The sequence below is a fragment of the Uloborus diversus genome, chromosome 1 (assembly GCF_026930045.1).
Source record: "Uloborus diversus isolate 005 chromosome 1, Udiv.v.3.1, whole genome shotgun sequence".
NCBI lineage: Eukaryota > Metazoa > Arthropoda > Arachnida > Araneae > Uloboridae > Uloborus > Uloborus diversus.
The window spans coordinates 139131838-139154318 of NC_072731.1; the positions used below are offsets into that span (position 1 = coordinate 139131838).

Consider the following 22481-nt stretch of genomic DNA (forward strand, 5'->3'; position numbering starts at 1 on the left):
CTATTAGTAAGTCTAAAAAATATAAAGGGTGTCTTGGACTCGAGCTGAGAGAAAAAAAATTTGAACCACCCTTAGTACATATTTTTGATTATTTCAGCTTGAGTAAATTAAATTTGGTAACCATTGTTTGTAAAGTTTGAAAATGAGGTAAGTTTTATCAAAATTTGAGATGTATATATTAATGTTACAAAATGAAGGTGGAGATCGATAACCTGGAATTTTTCTCAAAACCACCTGGAAATGTCAGGGAATTTCATTCTTGAACTTCCGTGGCAACCTTGTAATATCGTATATTTATTTTGTTCGTAAAGATGGTATTTCTGAATTGATCATAGAAGTAATAGTTGAAGGTAAAAATATTATTAGATGACTAAGACTTGGAGATTATAATTGAAGTAAAACATGTTTAAATAGTGCTTGTTTTATGATTATTGCTTTTCGCTCTACCACACTCTATGCACCAAAAGTCAGTTTGTCTAATTATTATTTAAAGATTTAAAAATACATAAGTAGATGTACTATATTAAGTGATTGTGTTTAAAAAAAAATTGTTTGGTAAATTGCTGTTATGATCATGTAAAAAAAGGTCATCCACATCCACAAGTGATGTCATGCCTGTGGGTGTTCAAGAAAGGTGATTTCACCCAATTTCAAGAGGTGCATGAAATTGTGACAAGGGGAAGAGAGGAGGGAACAAAAAGTGACATCATTATAAAAACAAATATGGCATGTGACAGGAGTAGTAGGGTGAAGTGTGACACTTTGTGACAAAGGGGAAAAGATCTGAATGTGTTAAGAAAGTGTAAGGACTGCTCATTAGCAGACTTAGATAAAATGAAAAGCTTTCTGCGAACACAAATCCTAACTGGAAAATTTTCTGTAAATAATTATTTTGCCTAACTCATCCTTGAATAAAAAAATTAAATTTATATTCAAATATGAAAGAGACAAAAAAAAAGTGCTTTAAATCATTTTTTTTACCATAACATATAGTTTTCTTATTTTTCACCAACTGAAGAAAACTGCCAAAACCATTATTTTTTTTACACATGTGCCATGGGTGCAAGACCTTCCGTCTCAGGACAGATTTCCGTCTTGAACAAAATTTCCGGGACGGAAAGAAATTCGATGACTTTCCTTCAGTTTTTACTTAAAAAAAAAGAAAAATTGAGTGTTTGAAAAATATGCTTTAATGTTACTGAATCTTTCCATAACCACGAATTTACAAAGACATTCTCTCGATTTTCCACCATGGGCTGTTTGTAACGTGCTTTTGGACTCACGCCGTTTGACTTTTTTTAGGCAGTTTTTTCCAACTCACTGCATTGCAGACCGCGGAGTTGCTCGTTGTTCTCGCTAATTTTTCGAATTGATGGTCTTTCATTTTCACTTGCTGTTTTCTATCATCCTTTCGTTTTTTTTCTCATTACTGTTTTTTTTTTCTGAAACTTACGCATAAATGAAAATTATGTGCGCTCTTAAATAATCTTAGAGTTGAATCTGAATCACCAGTTGAGAGTGATTGCTGGCGGGATGAAATGTTTACGCCATATCAATGGGCGTCCACATACCACGTAAAATGGGAAGTATCAGGGATTTTGAAGATGTTTAATGAAAATGGGAATTCTGGAAAGAAGGCAAATTCCAAGCTGGTTTGAAACACCAATGTGCAACTGTTCCTGCATCTTAGGCATGTTTCTGGTAAAATATTCATAGACTTGAATAATCACTGAACTCCAATGACTTTCAATCTAACACTCGCTAAGAATGGAAATAGGGGGGGGGGAGAAAGGAAACAAGAAAAATAACGGCAGCATGAGTTCGCGAAAAAACACTGCTCTTGCAAAGAGTGAGTCCGCAAATTGACCCAATATTGAAGTCTTAGGCTAAGGACTCCAGAATACAAAATCGAAAAACTTATTTTTAAGCCATTTTTGAAGCTAGGAGTGGTTTGGGATTTCTCTTCTGGAAACTCTAAAAAAAAAAAGGTCAAATGTTTAGGCTGTCTTTAATGATGTAAAGGTGGGGAGGGTGAGGTTTTAAAAAAAGCTGGAAACTGAAGTCTTAAAAACACTAATCTAGGCAATCTTTAGTGAATTGATGAGAGATGGTTTTGGTGTTCCAACCTAAAAATGTTTTGTAGCTGATGCATTAATAACTATTTGAGGCTATACTAAAATGACTTACGAGAAAGGGTATTTGGGACCCTCTATTGAAAATTGTACGTAATTGAAGTTTTGAAACTTTTAGGCTGTCTTTGGCAATGTCAAGAGGGAGGGGGGTCTCTTTAGGCGAAATTCCGGAGCTAGAGTCTTAAAAGCGCAACTTTAAACCATCTTTATTGAACATAGACGGTGGGGTTCATGGGAACTCTGCTTTAGGGGATTTAAGAAGAAGGAATTCGAAGGCTTCCTCTCGATAAATTTTAGAAATTAAATTCTAAAAACTTCGATGATGAAAAGGGGGAACCACAAATTAAAGTCAAATTTAGTGAACTTAAGGGAAAGAATTCGGGGGGGGGGGGGGTCTGTCTCCTCCGAAAATTTTTCTATGCTAAAGTATTTAAATGCTATTTTGGCTATTTTTGAATGAGTTAAGAGTTAGGGAATTCAGGGGTCTTTCTCCAAACATTTTCGAAATTGAAGTCTTGAAACTTTGGGTTGTCATTGGCGATGTGGGGAATGTTGCTCTTTCGATACAAAAATAAATCTTAAACATACACTGCCTTTAGTGTGCCTGCTTCACACAACGAGTGAGAGAGAGGTATTCTCCCGCCCAGCCGGAAAAATTTTCATTTCTGAGGATTTAGAACTTTGTTTTGGGCTATCTTTGGATGACTTAAGTAAGAAGGGAGTCGGAAGCTTTTGTCAAAAATTTTCCGAAAGTATTAAAACTTTTTTCATAAATCATGTATATAGGTAAAGGGGGTACTGTTTATTAATAACAATTTAGAAACTAGCCTTAAAATTCAAATTAAGGATATTTTTGGTGAACTTAGAGGAAAGGGTTCGGGAGTTCTCTTTCGAAAACTTTTCGATGCTGAAACATTTAAAACGCTACTTTAGGCTGTATTTGAGTGCCTTTTGAGGGACATGATTCTTGGGTCCTCCCTTGGGTGAAGATTCAGTTCCCCTGTTGCTTTTTTTAATCAATGAATATTGGATAGTGTTCCTCATTAAAAAATATATCTACTTCTCTGAAGCTGTTTTTTTTATTGCTAATTCTACCACCTGCGATCATATGAAAGAATTCTTTTACAAATCAAGACTGGGGGGGGGGGGGGGGGTGCCAGTTCATTAATTACCCATACCCTTCCCCTACCTTTCTTTTCTGGTTTGTTCGCACTATCTTGGGAAGACTTTTCGATCAGAACTGATTTATGTTGCAAAAGTGAAAATCTTATGTCCCAAGCGATTTTATTGCTGCAATAAAAAGGTTTACAATTGGCAAAAAACTAATGACTTGGAGACCCGAACGCTTTTACCTCTAACATCATCCAACATCGTCTAAAATTGCGTTTTTGGAGCTTCAATTTCCAAATATAGCAGAAGGAAAGTTCTTGAACTCCATCCCTTCGATAATGCATTCAAAAAGCGTATAAATGTTGTGAAAGATGGAGTAAAATTTCGTTTTTGAAGCTTCAATTTCAAAATCTTCAAAGCTTCAATTTCGGGGAGAGCCACCGCCCCCCCTCTTTCTATAATATTTTTGAAGATCGGCAAGGGCGCCCATAGGCAAAATTTTAAGGAGAGATGCTCAGATATTTTCCCCATAGAAACAGATTTCAGTACTGCTTAGAGTTATTAAAATTTGACATTTTTAATAACTTTTTCATTAATTGCTGGAGAAGAAACGTTTTTACATTTTTGCAAAGAAAAAAGTAATAAAAGCAAGGATGTTCTAATTTCAAGGGGGGGGAGCGCTTGAGCCTCCCCCCACTTGCCCCTTCCCAGGGTGCCCTTGAAGATCGTCCAATATTGTGAGTTTGGGACGATCAGTTTAAAAAACTGATGTAAGAGAGTCCTTGAAGTTTGCCAAAATGGCCTATCATTGCGTTTTTTGGACTTTAATTTAAAAAAAAATTTCCAGACCCCCCGTTATTGGTTGTTTTTAGGTTTTTGGAACTACGATATCAAAATGCTTAGATATTACAATTTAAATTAGGTCCATGTTGTTAGAAAAATCAATAGCAAAAAATTCAAAATAAACACAGATTCCAAAACTGCCATAGTCAAAATCTACAACATTCATGCTCACAAAATTTTCCTTTAAAACACATGCGGGGGGGGGGGGGAGTTCAAAATATTTTCCGTCTTGAACACATTACCAAACTTGCACCCATGACATGTGCTTTAAAAAGCTTTTGGAGAAAGACTTGAACAGAAATAAACTCTGGGATTTTCTTAAATTCCCCTTTAAAAAAAAAATGTTTTTTATCTATCAATGTTAGCAGTTTGAACATTTCTGCAGAGCCAAAAATTTTCTGCGAACGCTGTTTGCCCATTCGTCTGATTGCCCAATAGTACTCCTTCAAAATCTCATTTTACTCCTTCAAAACTCCTTCATTTAATTTCTAATACTGAGTACAAACCCTCTTACTGCTTTTTGGAATGGATACAGATGTGAAGCAAGTTGTTGTAATTCCACATGAATGACTTCAAGTTCTCCATCGAAATGGGTTGTGAAAGATCCAACATGTTGATAAAAAGAAAAATAGTCACAATATTTTAGCGCCGGCACCCCAGAAAAAATCCAACAGGGACCCATCAGTATAGATGTGAAGCCATTCATCAGGAGGGAAATGAGTGTTAATTGTTTCCAAGGCAATAGCGCAAAGTTCAGTAGGATTTAGGTCGCGTTTTTTGCGTCCAGAACCATGTCTAGTCTGACATTGAGTTCCAAATGGCTCAGTGGATTCGCAAAAGACCGAAGTTCAATGGGAAGCATCATTAATGTCATTGTATTGGGAGTTCTCACGAACACATTGAATGAAACCTCTCTGAGTCTTTAGATTACGAATTCCACAATGACTGTAATCTCTCCAGAAATTGTTTGGGAGTCTAGGTAATCTATTATATAGAATAGCTGCATTCCTCTGTATTAAATTATTCATTGGTTGTTGGTTACAAAGTAATTGCATGGAAAGCACAGGAGTAGTTTTAAACCGTAAAATGAAAGATTAAAAATACAAAACTTTATATATGTGGTGTCTGCTTTCGAGGATATCGGAGTTTCCCGATCTCTGATAGAACTGCGTTCGAGACTAGAACGGGGACTCGGGGTAAATGAGACTACAGGAGTGCGAGAGAGTGTGGATGGATTTATAAATAGAATGTGTTTTTTGCCTAGTGTACACAGTAAGAATAAATAGTGATGTATCCATAATGATATTGTTTGTTGAGCACCCTAACATGAACCCACAACCAAAGCATATACACTACAATATATTATTTTTTTAAAATTAAAGGCTTAGTGAAATCTTATCAAAAACTGTCAGAATTTAGAATGAACTATTTTAGGTTCAAATTTTCTTTTTGGGATTTTATTTTAAGAATCATTCCATCAGTAACACAGGATTTTTTAGACAGTATCAAAATTCCTTCCTGCTGCAAGTGCAGCTATCTTTAATTTTTCTTTCCCATTATCAGTTCTTTATCATTTTGAAACAAACCTCAGCAGTTTCTTTCCTTTAGAATTAGTAAAAAAAAATTTTTTTTAAACATCTTCAAACACATTTTACTAGAAAAGAATTGATCAAGTATTTTTGTGCTAACATTTATGTTGTACTGCATTTATTTTTAGTATTAAATGGTTTTGTTCTTTGAATTAAAACATTGGTAAAACAGCTGTAACGTCTCTATTTTTTTCTCACACTCAATACATATGCTTGAAATACATTAAAAAGAGAAAGTCAAAATATCAAAATGAAATAAGCAAACTAAGGACTGATAACTTAACGGGGTAGACCCGTCACCTAGTTCGCAAGGTCCATTCTTCAGAACACCTTTGTTTTGTTTCTTAAAATTTTTTAATGTTTCTGTATAATATATATGCAGAATACGCCTGAACACTTTGGTTTGGAGGAAATTTCTGCAAAAGATATAGGAAAACAAATAGTAATAATAAATTGGGCAACATTACGTTACATTTTGATGTCATGCAGGAAAATATTATTGGCTTTAAGTCCTTAAAAAATTGATGTTTGCTTTTTTTTTTGTAACCAGTTAAGCTTTTTACTTTTTGTAGAATGGCTTTTTATATCTGAAATTTGGCTATCAATATTGATTAGGCATATCCACCACATTTAATGTGAATATCATATTAGATTGCTAAAATGTTTTACACAATAATTCTTTAAATATGTGATCAAAATACAACTTTTGGGCAAAAATTTATTGCTTTATATATGGTTGCTTATATATATACATAGTGGAATACATACAGAAATGTATTTTAGTTGAATATAAATTTTTGAAATAAATACCCGGGTAAATACCCATTTTGGGTATATACCTTGGGTATTTACCCCTAAAAATAAATACCCGGGTATTTTACATCACTACGCTTACACCATGCTTTATGTTTCTGACAGGAGCCAAAACTTTAAAAACAAAACAAAAACCTTATAATTAATTGAGATACAGGTTGCATCAACTTTTCGTAATAGCAAGGAGCGTTCCTATCTCATTTTTATTCCCTCACTTGTGTTATTTATTGTTTATAAGTGTCCATGTAATGCATGGTATTTGTCTAATTTTTCAAATCAGATCATCCGCGAACACTCGTTCTTCTGGTTTCCAGTCGAATGCTCTGCCGATCACGGAGCAAGTTAAACTTATAAATTTAACTGAAAGCCTCAGTCTGGTGCTTTAAAACAGGTTTTTTTAACAGAAAAAAAAAATTTTAGACTTAGGGTCTATTTTTCGTCAGTAGCCTAAACGATAAGCTTTAAAATGAGAGGTAAATCAAAGAAATCGATCAAGAATTGAGGAAGATCTCTCGTAGAAACATAAAACAGGCTACAGAAATAATATATAAAGGGGATATCACACGAGAGAAATTACAGGACATCGCAACCGCAATAGCAACCGTAACGCTATCTGGAACTGGTTTTTCTACTCACTTCCACAAACGATCTTTCCAAAATACTCGTGTGCTATGGAAATTCGCAGTTGCTCGTATAGGGGCAAATTTTTTCCTCCGCTAGAAAAAAATTGCCTTTAATTCTAGACAAGTTAAGGAGGAACCAATCAAGGCGCTGGGATTTCGTGACGTCAGGCAGCGTCACTGTAAAATACTTTTGCAATCATGTCGACAGAAATGTGGGAATTCCTTTTTATTGTTGTATTTATTTTATGTTTCAATAATTTTCAGTTACACTTAAAAAAAAACGTATGAGCGACATTTAACCTCTGGTTTTGCATCTGATTTTGAATTTAAATTGCTACTTATATGTTAAGATAAATAAATACCTCTGTGCTGAGCAGTAAAATAAGACAAAACAACGTTAGCAGAAGCACAAATTTGCAAATAACAGCAACACAATTATTTGCAAATTTGTGCTTCTGCTAACGTTGTTTTGTCTTACTTTACTTATATGTTCGTTAACATCAGTTCAAATTTTATGCATTTATTAATTTATATTGTTTTTTTTTTGTTTCATTGGATTTTTGAAAATTGTTTTGCACAAATGTTACAATGGGGTCGTTTCCAAAATTTTGAAAGTATTTTTTTTCTGAAAGAGCATGCTTCTTAAAAACATAAGATCTGACCATTTCTTAAATAATTTGTTTTTGTTTAATATTTAAAAAAAATTACTTAAATCGTTGCGCTTTCATTGTTTATATTTCTGTCGTGTGACGTCACAAATGATGAAATGCCATTTCGTGTTGCCATTCACAGAGCAAAATATTTAATTCGCATCTTTACTCACGTGTATTGGCAACGATAGGGTTGATAGCAAGCGTAGAGTGCAATTTTAATTCGCTTCTTGATTATCCTAACGTGCAAATGTGGTGAAAGGTGTGGCAAAGTGCATCATTTTTGACGTCATCAAGACCACGCCTTGTTTGAAAAATAGGACATTTAAAAAAATTAATTAAAAAATAATGGTTGGGAAAATAAAAGTATTTTCTGGGTCCAAATTATTATTTTTTTTCGCTTATTCTATCAATTTCAGTGACTAAAAGTACTACTTTTGACTGGAGGAAACCCACCCCATTCTGATACTTGAACAATTACAGTAAATTTTTTCCTTGGAAAAAGTTACGTGAAAATTCCTTTTTAAAAATCATAGCATTGAAGCTGTACTTTTTTTGTTTTTTAAATTCAAACTGATGGGTACATACAGTATGTTCCATTTAAAAATACTTGAAATGTAGGGGAATATAAGGCAAGTGAAATGGTGAAATATTTACTCTACTTTTAGCGCCACCTATTTAGTAATATTTTGACTGTGTAGTAACACATGTACTTTATTTCAGTGAAGAAAAAAAATCCCTCTGAAAGTCAAAGAATATGATAATACAAAGAATTTTTAAAAAATGATACGCACATTGTAATATTTTGTTGAGATGTCAAAAAATGTTTGGCATTATTAAATGATAAAGTTCTTTTTAACATTTGAAATATTGATTGAGACTTACTAATATTCAATGCAGTGTTTATTTGCTTAGTATTAAGCTTATTTGTATTATAAATGCTTGTATAGTTAAGCATGCCCATGCGGGGCAAAGTGAAATATTTCGTATCATATTCGGTCTTTGATAAAATCACTTACGTATTCATTTATTAATTAGTTCGTTTACATTCCTTCTACAATCTTCCCTTATTTATTCATTTATTGACTTATTTTCTTAATAATTCGCTATTTTATTCATTCATTAATTTATTTTCGTTTATGAAAGACCTATTGATCAGAGTTTGCTGGCTTTTTTTTTTTGAATTTTTCATGTTTGTTTTTAGCTATGAATTTAGGTATAATTTGTTAGAGTTAATTTTTTTTCTTACCTGTCAATAAGTGACTAATAATTCCTATCTAAAATTAAGATTTTATTTAGTAGTTATGGGAAAAATAAGCCTAGAGAAGTCATATATTCTGTATGTCTTCTTTAAATGTTACAAGAGTATCACTTTAAATCAAACATTCAATTAATAGTCATAAAATTTTTCTGTTTTTCTGAAATTTTCACCATAAGTTCTACAAATTAATGTTAAAACTCAAATATGAATTTAACAGGAGGAGCTTTGGTGACTGCATGAAATAATAATTGATGCTTTAACTTTGAAATCATTGCCTTGATCATTTCCCCCTTTTTTTTTGCCATCTTTTCACAAATCCACATACAATTAAAGCTGCAAGAGCTGCATTAAGTATTTGATTACTAATTTCATCCATAAGTGTCAAATTAACGCAACGCAGTGTGATAACCAAATGCGGAATTGACGAAAAGCGATGAACAAGCGCAAACACATGGATGTAAGCTAAAAAATGGTAGCCCCCGTTGTGAACAAATCGAGCAACCATCCGCGCAACCGGCAGTAACCCAGTAGGCAACTTCCCGCCCGAAAACCAGTTCCAGATAGCGTTGACGGTTCCTATTGCGGTTGCGATGTCCCGTAATTTCTCTCGTGTGATATCCCCTTAAGGATAAAATGTAATGGTACTTGAATATAAAGACTGGTACTGAACACGCAGTCAGAACAAACATGTCATAATATATTTTTTATATAATATGAGAGAGCTAAAAAGATTTATCATAAAACTTAGAAAACATGGGAAACAAATAGAAAATTTTGACAGTCCTGTGCTTTAGATTACAGTAAAACCTGTGAAGTTGACCCCTTTTTTTCAGGGACGGAATCAGCCCTTATCATATAAATCAACCTTTGTAAGTTGACCACTCAAGTAGTGTAAAACAAGTGATTAACTTACACAGGTTTTACTGTATTTTGAATAAGGCAAGTTGTACATCAGAACATTGCTTGATCACTTGAATCGATTATTTCAGAAAAGGCATAAGTCCAACTAATGCAACTTTTCAGGAATCAATAGAACCGGATTATTTCATTCAGAAATGAATTAAATTCCAAAAAATTTTTTATGATTAATCTAGCCCTAGCCACAAGTACAATAATTGCCTCACCTTAAATTACGTTGCATTTCGTCACTGATTTTTTTTTCTTTTCAATTAATTTGGACTTATGCCCTTTCTGTAGTAGATGGCCTGAAAGACTAGTTTAGAGTGATGAAAATGTAAATCAAGTGAAACAGATTTGCTTCAAACTGATTCATGACAAAAAAAAATAATGTAACAAAATGACAAAAATAATTAGTGAAGTCCATATTCATAAATTCATTATCTTAAGAAAATACATTGTACATTTTCCTCTTTCTCTCATCTTGTTTAAATAAAATAATATCTAAAAAAATTAAAAAAAAAAAAAAACTAACTGAGTTAAAAAGCAAAAGTTTTATGTGTGTATAAAACTATATTCATATTGATCAAATACATCCTCCACGGAAATCTTTTTTCTATCCTTCTCTTGTCTAGTTTTGTGTACCAAGTTTGATGCACATATTAGTGTGACTATATTCGAAATTGAACTGAATAATCATCTTGATATTTATTTCTTCCAACACTTGAAAAATTTTCCTTTACACTCAATATTGGCAAAGGTAGTTCAGCCGACAAGCGTTACTTTGTAATATTCTCTTGAAAACCGTCTATGAAATGTTAGAAACCGTTCCTTTGATGTTCTACCGAATCTTTAAACATCATGAATGTTGATAACTGAAAACATTTGTCGCCCAGTAGAATCTTTTTACAAAATTTCAATTTGAGAGATAAGTCTCCTTAAAAAATGAAAGGCACCTGTTTTAGCAGTTACGAAGTTCATTGTTTTCAACAGATTTGATGGTGAATATTGATGTAATTTCAGTATCATTGATGTAAGAGATTGGCTCTCACATGGTTATAATTTGTCATATCTATTTAACATTATTTTTACTGTCCCAAAATCCCGGTCGCAAAGGACACACAGATGTCCACTCAAAGGAAAGTCATCAGCAATCTTGTTAAATTTCTTCAGTGTTATTTCTACAAAAACTCTCCTGCAGTGTTCTTATTTTCACCAGTGTATATCTCACTAAAAGCATACAGTTTTTTCAGAGTTAATAGAGCTAATTTCTCGGAAGTTAATAAAACCTATGAGAAATTAGGGAATTTCATTCAGATTCCGTGATTTTGGATCCCCCTCCCCCTCTGACCCCCCGAACTGACAAACCTACAATTACTGAAATTATGCTAGATCAAAGGAGTTATTTGTTTTTACTTCATTAAGCCAAAAAATCTAGTTCTTCTATGATCTTGCCCTTGCGTCTTGCTGTTTCTTCCTTCACTTTTAGTGCAGAAAGGGCATAAGTCCGGGACCCTTTCTGCACTAAACAAAAAATAGGATCGAAAAATAAAGTGCTTTGTTGGACAAGGATTGACTTCCCTGCTACACCAGTCGATATCTCCACATGCAAATATGGGAAAACCACAGCTAGTTCGGTTTTGAAAAGAATGACTTATGCCCTTTCTGCAATAATCAATTCACTTATATACAGGGTGTTCCCGTTTAACCTGAAAGACCTCTATTTTTCGTAACTGTCAGTCCTAAATGCATACTTCCAATTGCAAGAATGTTAAAAATCAGATACAGAGTTATAATTTTGAAAGTTTAAAGTGGGAAAAAAATACAAATTTTAACTTTTTATACAAACCTTAGGTCTCCTAACATATTTAAGGATATAATCGTAATTAAAAAATAATTCTAACACAAATTTTACATTGTACGACCAATGTTCACCAGGATATGAAACACCTTTTGAAGGGAAATATAGCTGCAGAAAAGGGAAAACTATGTGTAAAGATTTTTTTTGACATTAGTAAAAAAATTTGACATTAGTGATCCAAGATATGAAATACAGGGTTTTGTGACTTTATAAGCGCTGTCAATAACACCTTGTGGAGGACGTTTGGCAAGGGTTTAAAAATATATGTGTGCATTGAGTGTTTTTCAAATTGTATGAGCTTTTGTAGTGTTTTTGCGTATAATGGCATAAAATGTTTTTATTTTGAATAACAATTAAAAATTTAATACTTAGTTTTTTTACTTCGACAACCTGCCATTCTTCTGAAAGGGGGACAAGTTTCAATCTCTTGTTTAGGATGGTCCCTTAAAACTTTGAACTCGATTATCTCCTCAAATTGGGTCACACAAATGTTAGGGTTTTGTTTTAAATTGTGATTAACGGATGTTAGGGAAAAGGATACACGAGTAAGGCATACACAGTTAATGCGGCAATAGCAGATCTTGCTTTTAAAAGGGCAAAAAAGACTGTAGCATCGAAGGGATGGTTGAATCGATGGAAAAAAAAAGCTATTTCATTCTGCTAATTTAGTAATTTATAATTTAAAACTGCATTTAGTTGAGTTATTGTAATTTTAATTTGCAGTTGTAAAAATAAATGCTTCTTAATTTAAAAATTCATCATTTTGTGTATCCTGGATTTTTTTTTGATTATTGTTATCAAACTGTGTCTGTCCCAAAGTAATCACATTAAACGGCACTTACTAAATTTTTGAATGAAGTGAGTGATATATAATTTTATTACTAGAGCAATCATCATAATTCTTCAGTTACTCAGAAAAACTTAAGTTTTTTTTTTGTTCAAATAAGTTTCAAATTCAATTCATGAAAACTAAGTTTGGCATCTGCCCTTTTTTTTTGTTAAAAAAAAATTACTTCTTGAGAATTTATTGAACCTTGACCCTTGAAACTGCCTAACGCAGCATATGGGAATTGCAGTTCTATTTGAGCAAGAGAGGGTAACTTTTTGTATCAAACTAATTTTATAACTTTTTTAGGTTAGTATCTGGCTCTGGTGATATCAAAATTACAAAAGATGGAAATGTTCTCCTTCATGAAATGGTAAGTTTCAACTGGACTTTTTAAAACTTGAACACTTCTATGATACGTTTTTGTTCAATTTTCAGAAACATAGAAAAATGTTTCATTTGTTTGTTCACCTGTAAGCAGGGGTCGATCTAGGTTTTATTTTCCAAGTTTCCATTTTGTAAAAAAGCAAAACAGCGTTTTTTCAACAAAAATTCCTTTCTTTTCTGGAATAAAGTTATATCAGGTAAAAATTTAAATGTATTACACGATAATGTATGACTATAGATCCACTTCCACTCAGTGCACCCTTGAAACCTTCCGACGGCTAAGGGATCTGTAATTTCTAGCATGCATTCTCAACGCTTCCCTGATGTATGCCATTAGGGAAAAGGTTTGGATTCAAAGCCTCCCCCCCTTCCCCCCCCCATAGTTTTTTCTGAATGATGTTCCAAAAACGAAATTTTATACGAGTTTCAAGGATGTGTATGGGTGAGAGGATCTCGGGTACTCCCTTCAAAATTTAAGTCTAGAAAACAGAATCGTAATTTGCCTTTGATGACAAGGGAAAATGTTCGGAGACCCTCACCCGGAATGTTTTTTGAAATTTCAGGCCTAAAAATGAAATTTTATATGATCTTTAATTATGTCAAGAGGAACAGCAGGCATTCCCCGGAATTTTTTTTCGAAATCAGAATTGTAAAAATCCATTTCTTGGCTCTGTTTTTGATGGAGTTTGAGGACGCAACTGCAGACATCTTTCATTATAAGGGTTAAGTCTTAGGGAATATCTCATAGAAATAATTCAAAATTGAAATTCCAAAAACGAAATTTTAGATGATTTTGGATAATGTTAGAGGGAGGGTATTCGGAACTCTGCCGTGAAAATTTGTAGAGATTGAAGTCCCTAAACCAAAGCTAAAAAAAATCTTAGAGGATGTTCTGAGATCAGGTACTCTGGTATGAGAGGGGGAGGAGTTGCTGTAGTCCCTAAGCCCTTCTCCTGGATTCGCCATTGCACTCAAGTATTGATGCTACTCTAAAATGATACTATTTTCCCCTTATGTATTTAAATTTTTCAATTGTGCAATAATATTTTTAAATATAGGGATAATGTCGCGACCCCCTAAGAAATCCTTCGCGACCAGGGGCTCCCAACATGTGGGACCCCTTTGGGGGTCGCAACCCACATGTTGGGAACCCCTGGTCTACACAGACTTTTGGAAATAATGTAAATTAGCCCAAATTGTTGGGTTTTTTTCTTTTGTTTTAAATTTGAGTTTATAATTGAACTTTTTTATAAATCAGTAAAAAGTTATAACTATTTTGCTTTTTATTTATATTAGCAAATTCAACATCCCACTGCTACGTTAATTGCACGAGCATCCACAGCACAAAATGATGAAGTTGGTGATGGAACAACATCTACTGTTTTGTTAATTGGTGAATTGTTGAAGCAAGCTGATCTTTATATAGCAGAGGTAAGCTGTGTTTCAGAGTTTCGTCTGAAGCTGTTTTCTCTAAGCAAGATTAGATCCTTATATTGTTGGATATTAAATCAAGTTAAAATATCAATTTGATTACACTAATATTTGATGAATGCAAGGTCAAATGTTTTAGAAGTTGTGCTCATACTGAAAACTTAAATGAAAAAATGTCTTTTGAACTGTTCTGGAAGGGACAACTAAAATTTTCTAGTTCTCCCCCCCCCCCTCGCAAACCTAATTTTTTACATTTTTATTCCAATTTCAGATCTAAAACGTTTCATTTGGTGATAAAAATGGAATTGTAGTCTTAATTGAGAAAATAAGTGCACAAAACTTAGGATACTATTTTTCAACTTATCTGCTCAGCAATGTATTTTTTCTCTAAACAATGTAAATTTAGATGTGAATTGAATTACTTAAAATAACTTCATTTTTTATACACAACTGGAGATAAAAACAAAGAATCGGAAGGATAAAAAAAAAAACTTTTTCCAGCTGGGATTTACTTCTACTCTAGGAAAACTGAAAAGTGAAATATTTCTAACTCAGAATAATGAATTCAGAAATTTACAATATTTACATTCCATTTTTTTTCCTTTAAAGCTTTTTATTGCTCACATGAAAACACAAAAATTGATTATGCGAACTGTAAGATAGTTTGATCTCTCTGCACACTAAATTATTATTTGCTGCTTTTCTCACTAAAACTTATATGTACACAACAAATAGTATATGAATATTATTGAATAATGGAAATGTTTTAATAAAAATTTGCCTACTTGTGTTAATAAAAATACCTCACAGATTACCATAAGTCATATAATCTCGATTTTACCAGAGAAAGGAAAAGGGTTTGTCTGGTGTGCACAAATGGATGGGACACGTTCTCTTTAAACACTGTAAATAATTAAAGATTTTTTTTTAGAAGTACATTCAGATGGCTCATACGTTGCACTAATAAACAGAAAATCACAATTTTTGGACTTGCATTAGTCTGGCTCTGAGGTACAGATGTTTGAAGTGCTTTTTTTTTTATTTACATCGATGTATTAAAGTAGTTTGACATATGTAATACATCATATGATAATAAATGATTCATTTTCACTACAGTAATCTCTTGCTTGTTACATGTTGACTTTAAGAAACTGACCAAAAAAAAAGACACGGAAAAAATTTGTTTTCAGAGTCCACTAGACTTTTTTTTTTTGATTGAATTAACTTCAGAAATTTTTTAGCAAGCTGGTTCCTACTCATTGTTATAGTCTAAAAATTATTCCATTGCTTTAATGATGTTTATACATTTTAAGTAGTTAAAAATTTTTGTTTTTTCAGGGACTTCATCCTCGAATTCTAAACGAAGGGTTTGAATTAGCCCGAGATAAAGCTCTTGATATCTTAGAAGACAAAAAGATAATCTGTGAAATGGATAGAGAAAAATTAGTTAATGTAGCAAATACTTCTTTGCGCACAAAGGTGAATTCTAAGCTAGCTGATCGTTTAACTGAGGTATGTATGACCCAAGTTTTTTTTTTTTTGTCGTCTATTTATAGAATTAGTAATAAGTGTTATGACATTATATACTTCCTTTAAAGGTATTACTTTAAATACCCAGAGAACGGTTAGTAAGCCAGTGAGAAACATTACTCCAAATTCTTTAAAAAAAAATTTTTTTGTTCTCCATTAGATTTGTGTTGATGCTGTTCTCTCTATTATAAGACCTGGTGTGCCTATTGATTTGCATATGGTAGAGATCATGGAAATGAAGCATAAAACAGATATGGATACTTCCCTTATTCGTGGATTAGTCTTAGATCATGGAGCAAGACATCCTGATATGATGAAAAAAGTAGAAGATGCATATATTTTAACTTGTAATGTTTCTTTAGAATATGAAAAAAGGTAAAGTTTTGTAAAAATTTATTGCATGGATTATTTTTGAAAAAATTTAAACTAGCTTAAATGTAGATATCAATTAGATGGTCTTATACCAGAGTGAACTATGATTTTTTTTAACTTCTCTACTTTAACATGTTGCAATTGTTGCTTTCTGTTCTAAATTAATTGAATATAAATGTTTCAAGTATTTGTGTGTGTGTGTGGTATTGCTTTCTCAGATTATGAAATACTAATATGTTTTTTGTGTATTTTTCTAATTACTTTAACTTTGAACCTTCTCATTGAAAAATATACATTATAAGATGATGGTTCACTTTCGCATTAGACCATCCAATTTTTCGCTGGCTGATAGCAGGTTTCTCCCATCAAAATAAAATTAGATTGCTCTATTGGCTCTGAAGAGTGAAACCTGATCTGGTTGAGACTTTTAATGTGCATAGGTCTTTATTAAAAATGTTTTGTCAGAGAATGTTTTATATTATTTTAACGACATTGGTTTGGTAGACCTTTTACAAAAGCATTTTCTCTCTTCTAGGCTTTACTCTTAGGGTTCAAAGTTCCAAGTATTAATTTATTATAGTTTACTCTGGTTAAGTTACAATGTGCTGCAAAAACACAAATTTTAAAAGTTGAGAATATTTCTTTCTTTTTTAACTAGATTGGCTGGATTTGTTGTTCCCTTATTCAGAGGTGAACTTTACTATCTCTCCTTTTACTTTCTTGTTTCTTTAAAATTCGTAAAAATTTCCCCATTTTTATTTAATTATTAGCAATACCCGCGAGACAATACCCGTGCTAAGAAAGTAAAGGAAGTCAGCTGAATAAATAATTTAAAAAAAACACCATGTCCCCCTCCCCCCTGTTTTTAAGTTCACCGCCTACAGCAACTGTTAAACTAAATTTGGCAGTGGTATTAATTCATCTATTATCTATCTTTTTCATATTTTCTATGCCTATTTCCAGCTGCATTTTGTGTCATTCATCTTTTTACGCCAAAATTGCCGCCTATCTACCTATACGATCTATCTCTATTTTTTTTAACCGTCTTTATTTATTTTAACCTCTTCTCATATTTTCTAATCTAAACTAAGATCATTCAAGAAACTGTGCTTTTTTCATTTAATTTAAAAAAATAAACCGAAAAAAGCTCTCTCCTGGTTCCCCGTTAGTGTGGAGTGAATAAAATACGTTTTCGAATTTCGAAACGCCTCTAGTTTTAAAAGTTGCCTTTTAGCATCAATAGATCACGCTTAAAATTTCAACCTCCTAGGTTGATATCTTTAGGCTCCAAAATCGACCCAAAAATACAAAAAAAAAAAAAAAAATTTTTTGAAATTTTTTACAGAAATAAAAGTGTATTATTTTAAAAATCATTGAGGGGGTAATTGTTAACTCTTGGTAACATTACTATCTCATGGAAGTTTTACTTCAATAAATTAATTTCTTTAAATTTCCAAAAATCAGCTAATATAATCAAAAATTGACCTGTATTTCTTTTCAATTTACTCGATCTTACGAAACAGAAATAGGTTAAATGCACAAAATATAAACCTTTAAACATAAAATCTAAACTTTTTTATAAGTTATATATTTAATTTCTTATTAAAATAATTTATTGTAACATTATAAAGAAACAAAAATAGTATTTAAAAAATAAAAACATAATATTGCATTCTCACTTTCCAAGAAATTGAGTACTTCATTATTCATGAATGTATGTTTGTAAAGTACCTCAAAAAAACTTAACCAACACCCAACATGAATAACAATAGCTTAGGCATGAAATTCTGAAAGAAAAGTATTAAAAATTAGAAATGCATCGAGCATTAGTACATTAACATTTAAAAAAATAATTTGCTATTGTATGCTAGGAATCCAGGGTGACCACAGAGCTTATTCAGTAACGTTTGAGAAATTATCAAGCAGATCATGTGTTTACAAATTACTCCCTTTGCTTCATCCTCTTGTAAACTTAAAACTATGCCAAGAAAAGTAAGTGCCTAGTTGCTAACAATGCAACTTAATTTTTGCCAACCTGAAAAAAAGTTTTATTTTGTAAGAATCTGAAGAAAAAACTTTGTTCAATTATGAATCTTATAATAGCAAAATACACATCGCATTGTAGGCAATTACCAAATATGCTTCTTTGATGTCTGAATTGATGCTTAAGTTTAAAAACAGATTTCAAAATTTTAGCATCCATCATGTGCTCAGGGGTGAACATTTTCTGTCTTTAAAAAAATTAGAAACTGCGTGAGATGTAACAAAATAAAAGTAACAAATGATCAAGGAATGAGTTATTTCTGGGAAGGAATTTGGGGCACAGCCCTTTTCTATTTGAAAAATGTCAGTCATGAGATTTTTCATAACTTTCACCTCTGCATTTCCATTTTCCTATGCTTGGAACATCATTTGGTTTGGACGTTTTAGGTTAATGCTGAGTGAAGTTGAAAGTTATTCGAACAATTGGAATATTCTTGCATTGAAATTCCTGAGATCAAGTATGCAGAATATGCAAATGAAGCTTGTCCATAGCCTGTCCGTGTGGTGTAAAAAGCAATGCGTCCTGTCTTAAGTTATATCTCTCTCAGCTCATCCTTCATTTTGTGTGAGTCTGCTGTTGATGTGGGATCTTTCTTATCAGCACTGTTTGCAGTCAGTCTGGCTCAGGATATTTATGGCTATAATAGATTATTAGGCTTAAAGCTGTCCTGAAATTCTTGAAAAAACAAAACATGTCATGAAATATCCTAAAGTTTAGCATTTTATCTTAAAATTTGAGAAAATGTGCCTTTTATTTTGATTTAAAGGGTTATTTTTTTATGTAGTCTTGTAAGATAAGTGTTTCAACTTCCCTTTGTATATTGATTTTTTAGTCTGAAACCGGAAAATGCAAAATCATGTAATTGCAGACTTGCCAATGTTCCCCATTTTGGCAGGAAAGTCCCATTTTTTGGTATAATCTCCTGCCTTGTCAATTGTGTGTGTTATAATGAGTTGAAAGTATTATTTGGCAGTTACAACACTAGTTAATTACAGTTAATGCATCATTGCTTTGTCTGTTAGTGGTGCCCAACCTATGACTCGCAGGCCACTGTGGTCCATGAAACTGATCGGCGTGGCCCATTATTATGGTCAATTTTTCGAGTCGAGTCGAAAACTATGTTCTGGAAACTTCCAAAACAACCAATCGTCCTCCTTCGATATTAAGACGATGGCTGCAAGTTTAAAGCCAAATAAAAGGTGTGGTCCTCGGGTAAAAAAAAAAGGGTTGGGCATCACTGATTTTAATCATTAAGTAATTTTTTGTCAATGGTGTTTTTTTTATAGTAATATTGTAATTATTTTTATCCTAACAACAACAATGTTTTCAGTGAAGTCAATGCAGGTTTCTTTTACAAATCAGCGGAAGAAAGGGAAAAGCTTGTCAATGCAGAGCGAGCTTTTATTACAGAAAGAGTCAAAAAGATAATTGAACTTAAGAAAAAAGTCTGTGATGGGACGAAAAAAGGATTTGTTGTAATCAATCAAAAGGTATTTGACATGCCTTTCAATTTTTTGGTAGAATTTCATATGTAGATTTTTTTTTAAAATGAATTTGTTATTCTAATAAGATTTTTTTTTGTACGTAATAACTTACTCTTGATACTCTGTTTCTATATTTTTAAATCTAAAGACTAAATACACCATTACAAGTGACAAGACGCATGATTTATCAATGATTACAGCAACTACTTGTCACAAAGGAAAATTTGCTGCCCAGATCTTAGTTTTTTCATCCTGTAGAAAGAAATGTTTTTCTCCCTTGCTGCTAAAACATGTGTTGGTAACAATGTGTAAAGTTTTCTCTTTTATTCTATGTCTTATCAAGTGTCAGTTTCTTCTTATCAAATTTTCCCTTTGCTTTTTTTTCTTTTTTTGTTAAAATTTTTTTTAAAATAGAAAACATTCTGAAATTATAGTGCAGTCTCATATTTAATAATTTTTAGGGTATTGATCCAATGTCTCTTGACCTGCTTTGCAAAGAAGGAATAGTTGCTTTAAGAAGAGCAAAACGGAGGAATATGGAAAGGTATACCTGTTACGCTTTTTCAATTAACTATTTATGAATTAATCATGATCATTCTAACTTGAATTTAAATAATAACCACAATTTTATTTCTTGGGAATTAAAAATGAATTTTCTACACGCTACGCCTTGTACACACAGAAGCATGACAGCTTCAACATCTTCAAATAATTTCAATATGAAAGTGGTGATGTATTCAAAACTGCCGTGTTTTCCAAAATTTATGGAGCAATGATTGTATTTTAGCAAAAGTAATATTTTTGGACGTTTTGGGAAAAAATGGGTGTTTGCACAACAGGATCTCTGAGATAATTCCTTTTTCCAATTTATCAAATTTTGTGTTACAAAATTGTATTCTGGCAAATAAGCTCCTGTATTGTTTATTAAATTTTGAGCATTTATGTGATAAAAGAATAGTTCATTTAAAGTGATAGTTATTGCAATTGTAATTTTGAACTGAAAGTTGATGAGTAATTCACAAGATTATATTTAAAGCTGATCCTTCTAGAATGGCGGATGTGTTGAAAAAATCGGCCCTGGCATTAGGAGATGTAGCAGCCCTATAGCTCTTATAGATATCAAATTTTACCTAACGATAGGGATATCACTTAAATGTGAGGAAATTAACAACTAAATATGTTTCATTTAAAGAATTTAACAGATAGGAACACTTCTGCGCTATAATGGTGAACAAATTGATATAGTATTAACTAAACCTTATTTTGAGGAAAATTGTGATTGTAATAGTCCATTTTTAAGTATTTTTATAATACCCGGAACTTGATTGAATACTTCTGTAATGATAACACAGCTTGGCTAGTATGTCCTTTTATGCAGTCACAACAAGTAACTTAATTGCCCTGTTATATGAAACTGATATAGTGATGTTCATGGGTGAAAGCCTAGGGCCGTCTTTAGAAGGTGATGGATCCCTCGACACAAACATACATTACTGGGCTTTGTCATAAACATTCCCTTTTTTATACTGACATACCCTGACAACTCCCAGACTCAATGCAAGGTCAAAAACCTGGTGGGAGGGTTCGGGTACAAGTTTGGCAGGCCCTTTTTTAAATTGTAGTCTTTAAAACTCGATTTTAGACAATATTTGGTGATGTTAGGGGAGTGTAGATTCAAGGTTTTGCAGGTGGAAATCCAAAAACAGAATTTTAACCTATCTTCGAGTATATGGTATGAAGAGCAGTTCCGTGGGCTCTCCTCTGAAATTAAAAAATATATATATAAGCTCTGAAAACGCAGTTTTAGAAGATCTTCGGAAGTGAGATAGATTCCAAGGCCATCCACCAGAAAATGTTCAAATTGAAGTCCTCAAAGCCTTTTTTGTTGACTAGGGCACCGGCAGTTACTCGAAAGTTAACTTCTAAAAGCGAAATTTTTGCTGACCTTCAGTGATGTTTGGAAAAGGAGTTTTCAGGAGGGTCACCCTGGAAATTTTTGAAATTGAAGCACTAAAAACAAAATTTAAAACGTTCTTCATTGATGATGCCGAGAGAGAAGAGGAGACAGGGCACTTTACCAGAAAATTTTTGATACTGTTAATTTAAAAACAAGTTTTAGACCATCTTTGGGAATGCTAAAAAAATGGGAGGGGTTCGAGTACTTTCCTCTAGCATATTTTCGAAACTGGAATTCCATGTTATGGCGGGAGTAGATTCGGCTGTTGAAGTTATGCAAAATTGAAGCCCAAAAATTTAAATTTTACATGATCTTCGATGATATTAGGAGGGGGGAGGTTCCGGGGACCACCAGGAGTCTTTCGACATTGGTTTTTATCATTTTTTTTCTTTTTAAACACAGGGGCCCAAAACCGTGAGTTTGTACAGCGTACAGAATACTTTGTTTCGTCAAAAAATGTTTGAAACTTGCATTTCAGTGGCCTTTGATTTGATAATCTTTATAATGGTATGTTAAGATTGCATTTTTCAAAATAATTTTACGTAAAAAATATTTTGTCACTTTTATTCCAATTGTTACAAACAGGGTCGCCGAGAGCAAAAGTGGATCCGGGGAAAAAATGACATAGGTCAATTTTTTCACAGGCCCCCTTCTACACCCTTCACCATTAG

The 22481-nt window shown here is 32.7% G+C and overlaps 1 protein-coding gene across 1 annotated transcript in view; it reads left to right on the forward strand.

The window, feature by feature from the left end:
* LOC129235283 (T-complex protein 1 subunit zeta-like) overlaps window positions 1-22481 on the forward strand; it is a 46039-nt gene that overhangs the window by 19358 nt on the left and 4200 nt on the right. The window contains exons 2-7 of the mRNA XM_054869006.1: window positions 12915-12978; window positions 14289-14423; window positions 15762-15935; window positions 16114-16328; window positions 19700-19859; window positions 20315-20397. Coding sequence (XP_054724981.1) covers window positions 12915-12978; window positions 14289-14423; window positions 15762-15935; window positions 16114-16328; window positions 19700-19859; window positions 20315-20397 — 831 coding nt within the window. The remainder of the gene's footprint in view (window positions 1-12914; window positions 12979-14288; window positions 14424-15761; window positions 15936-16113; window positions 16329-19699; window positions 19860-20314; window positions 20398-22481) is intronic.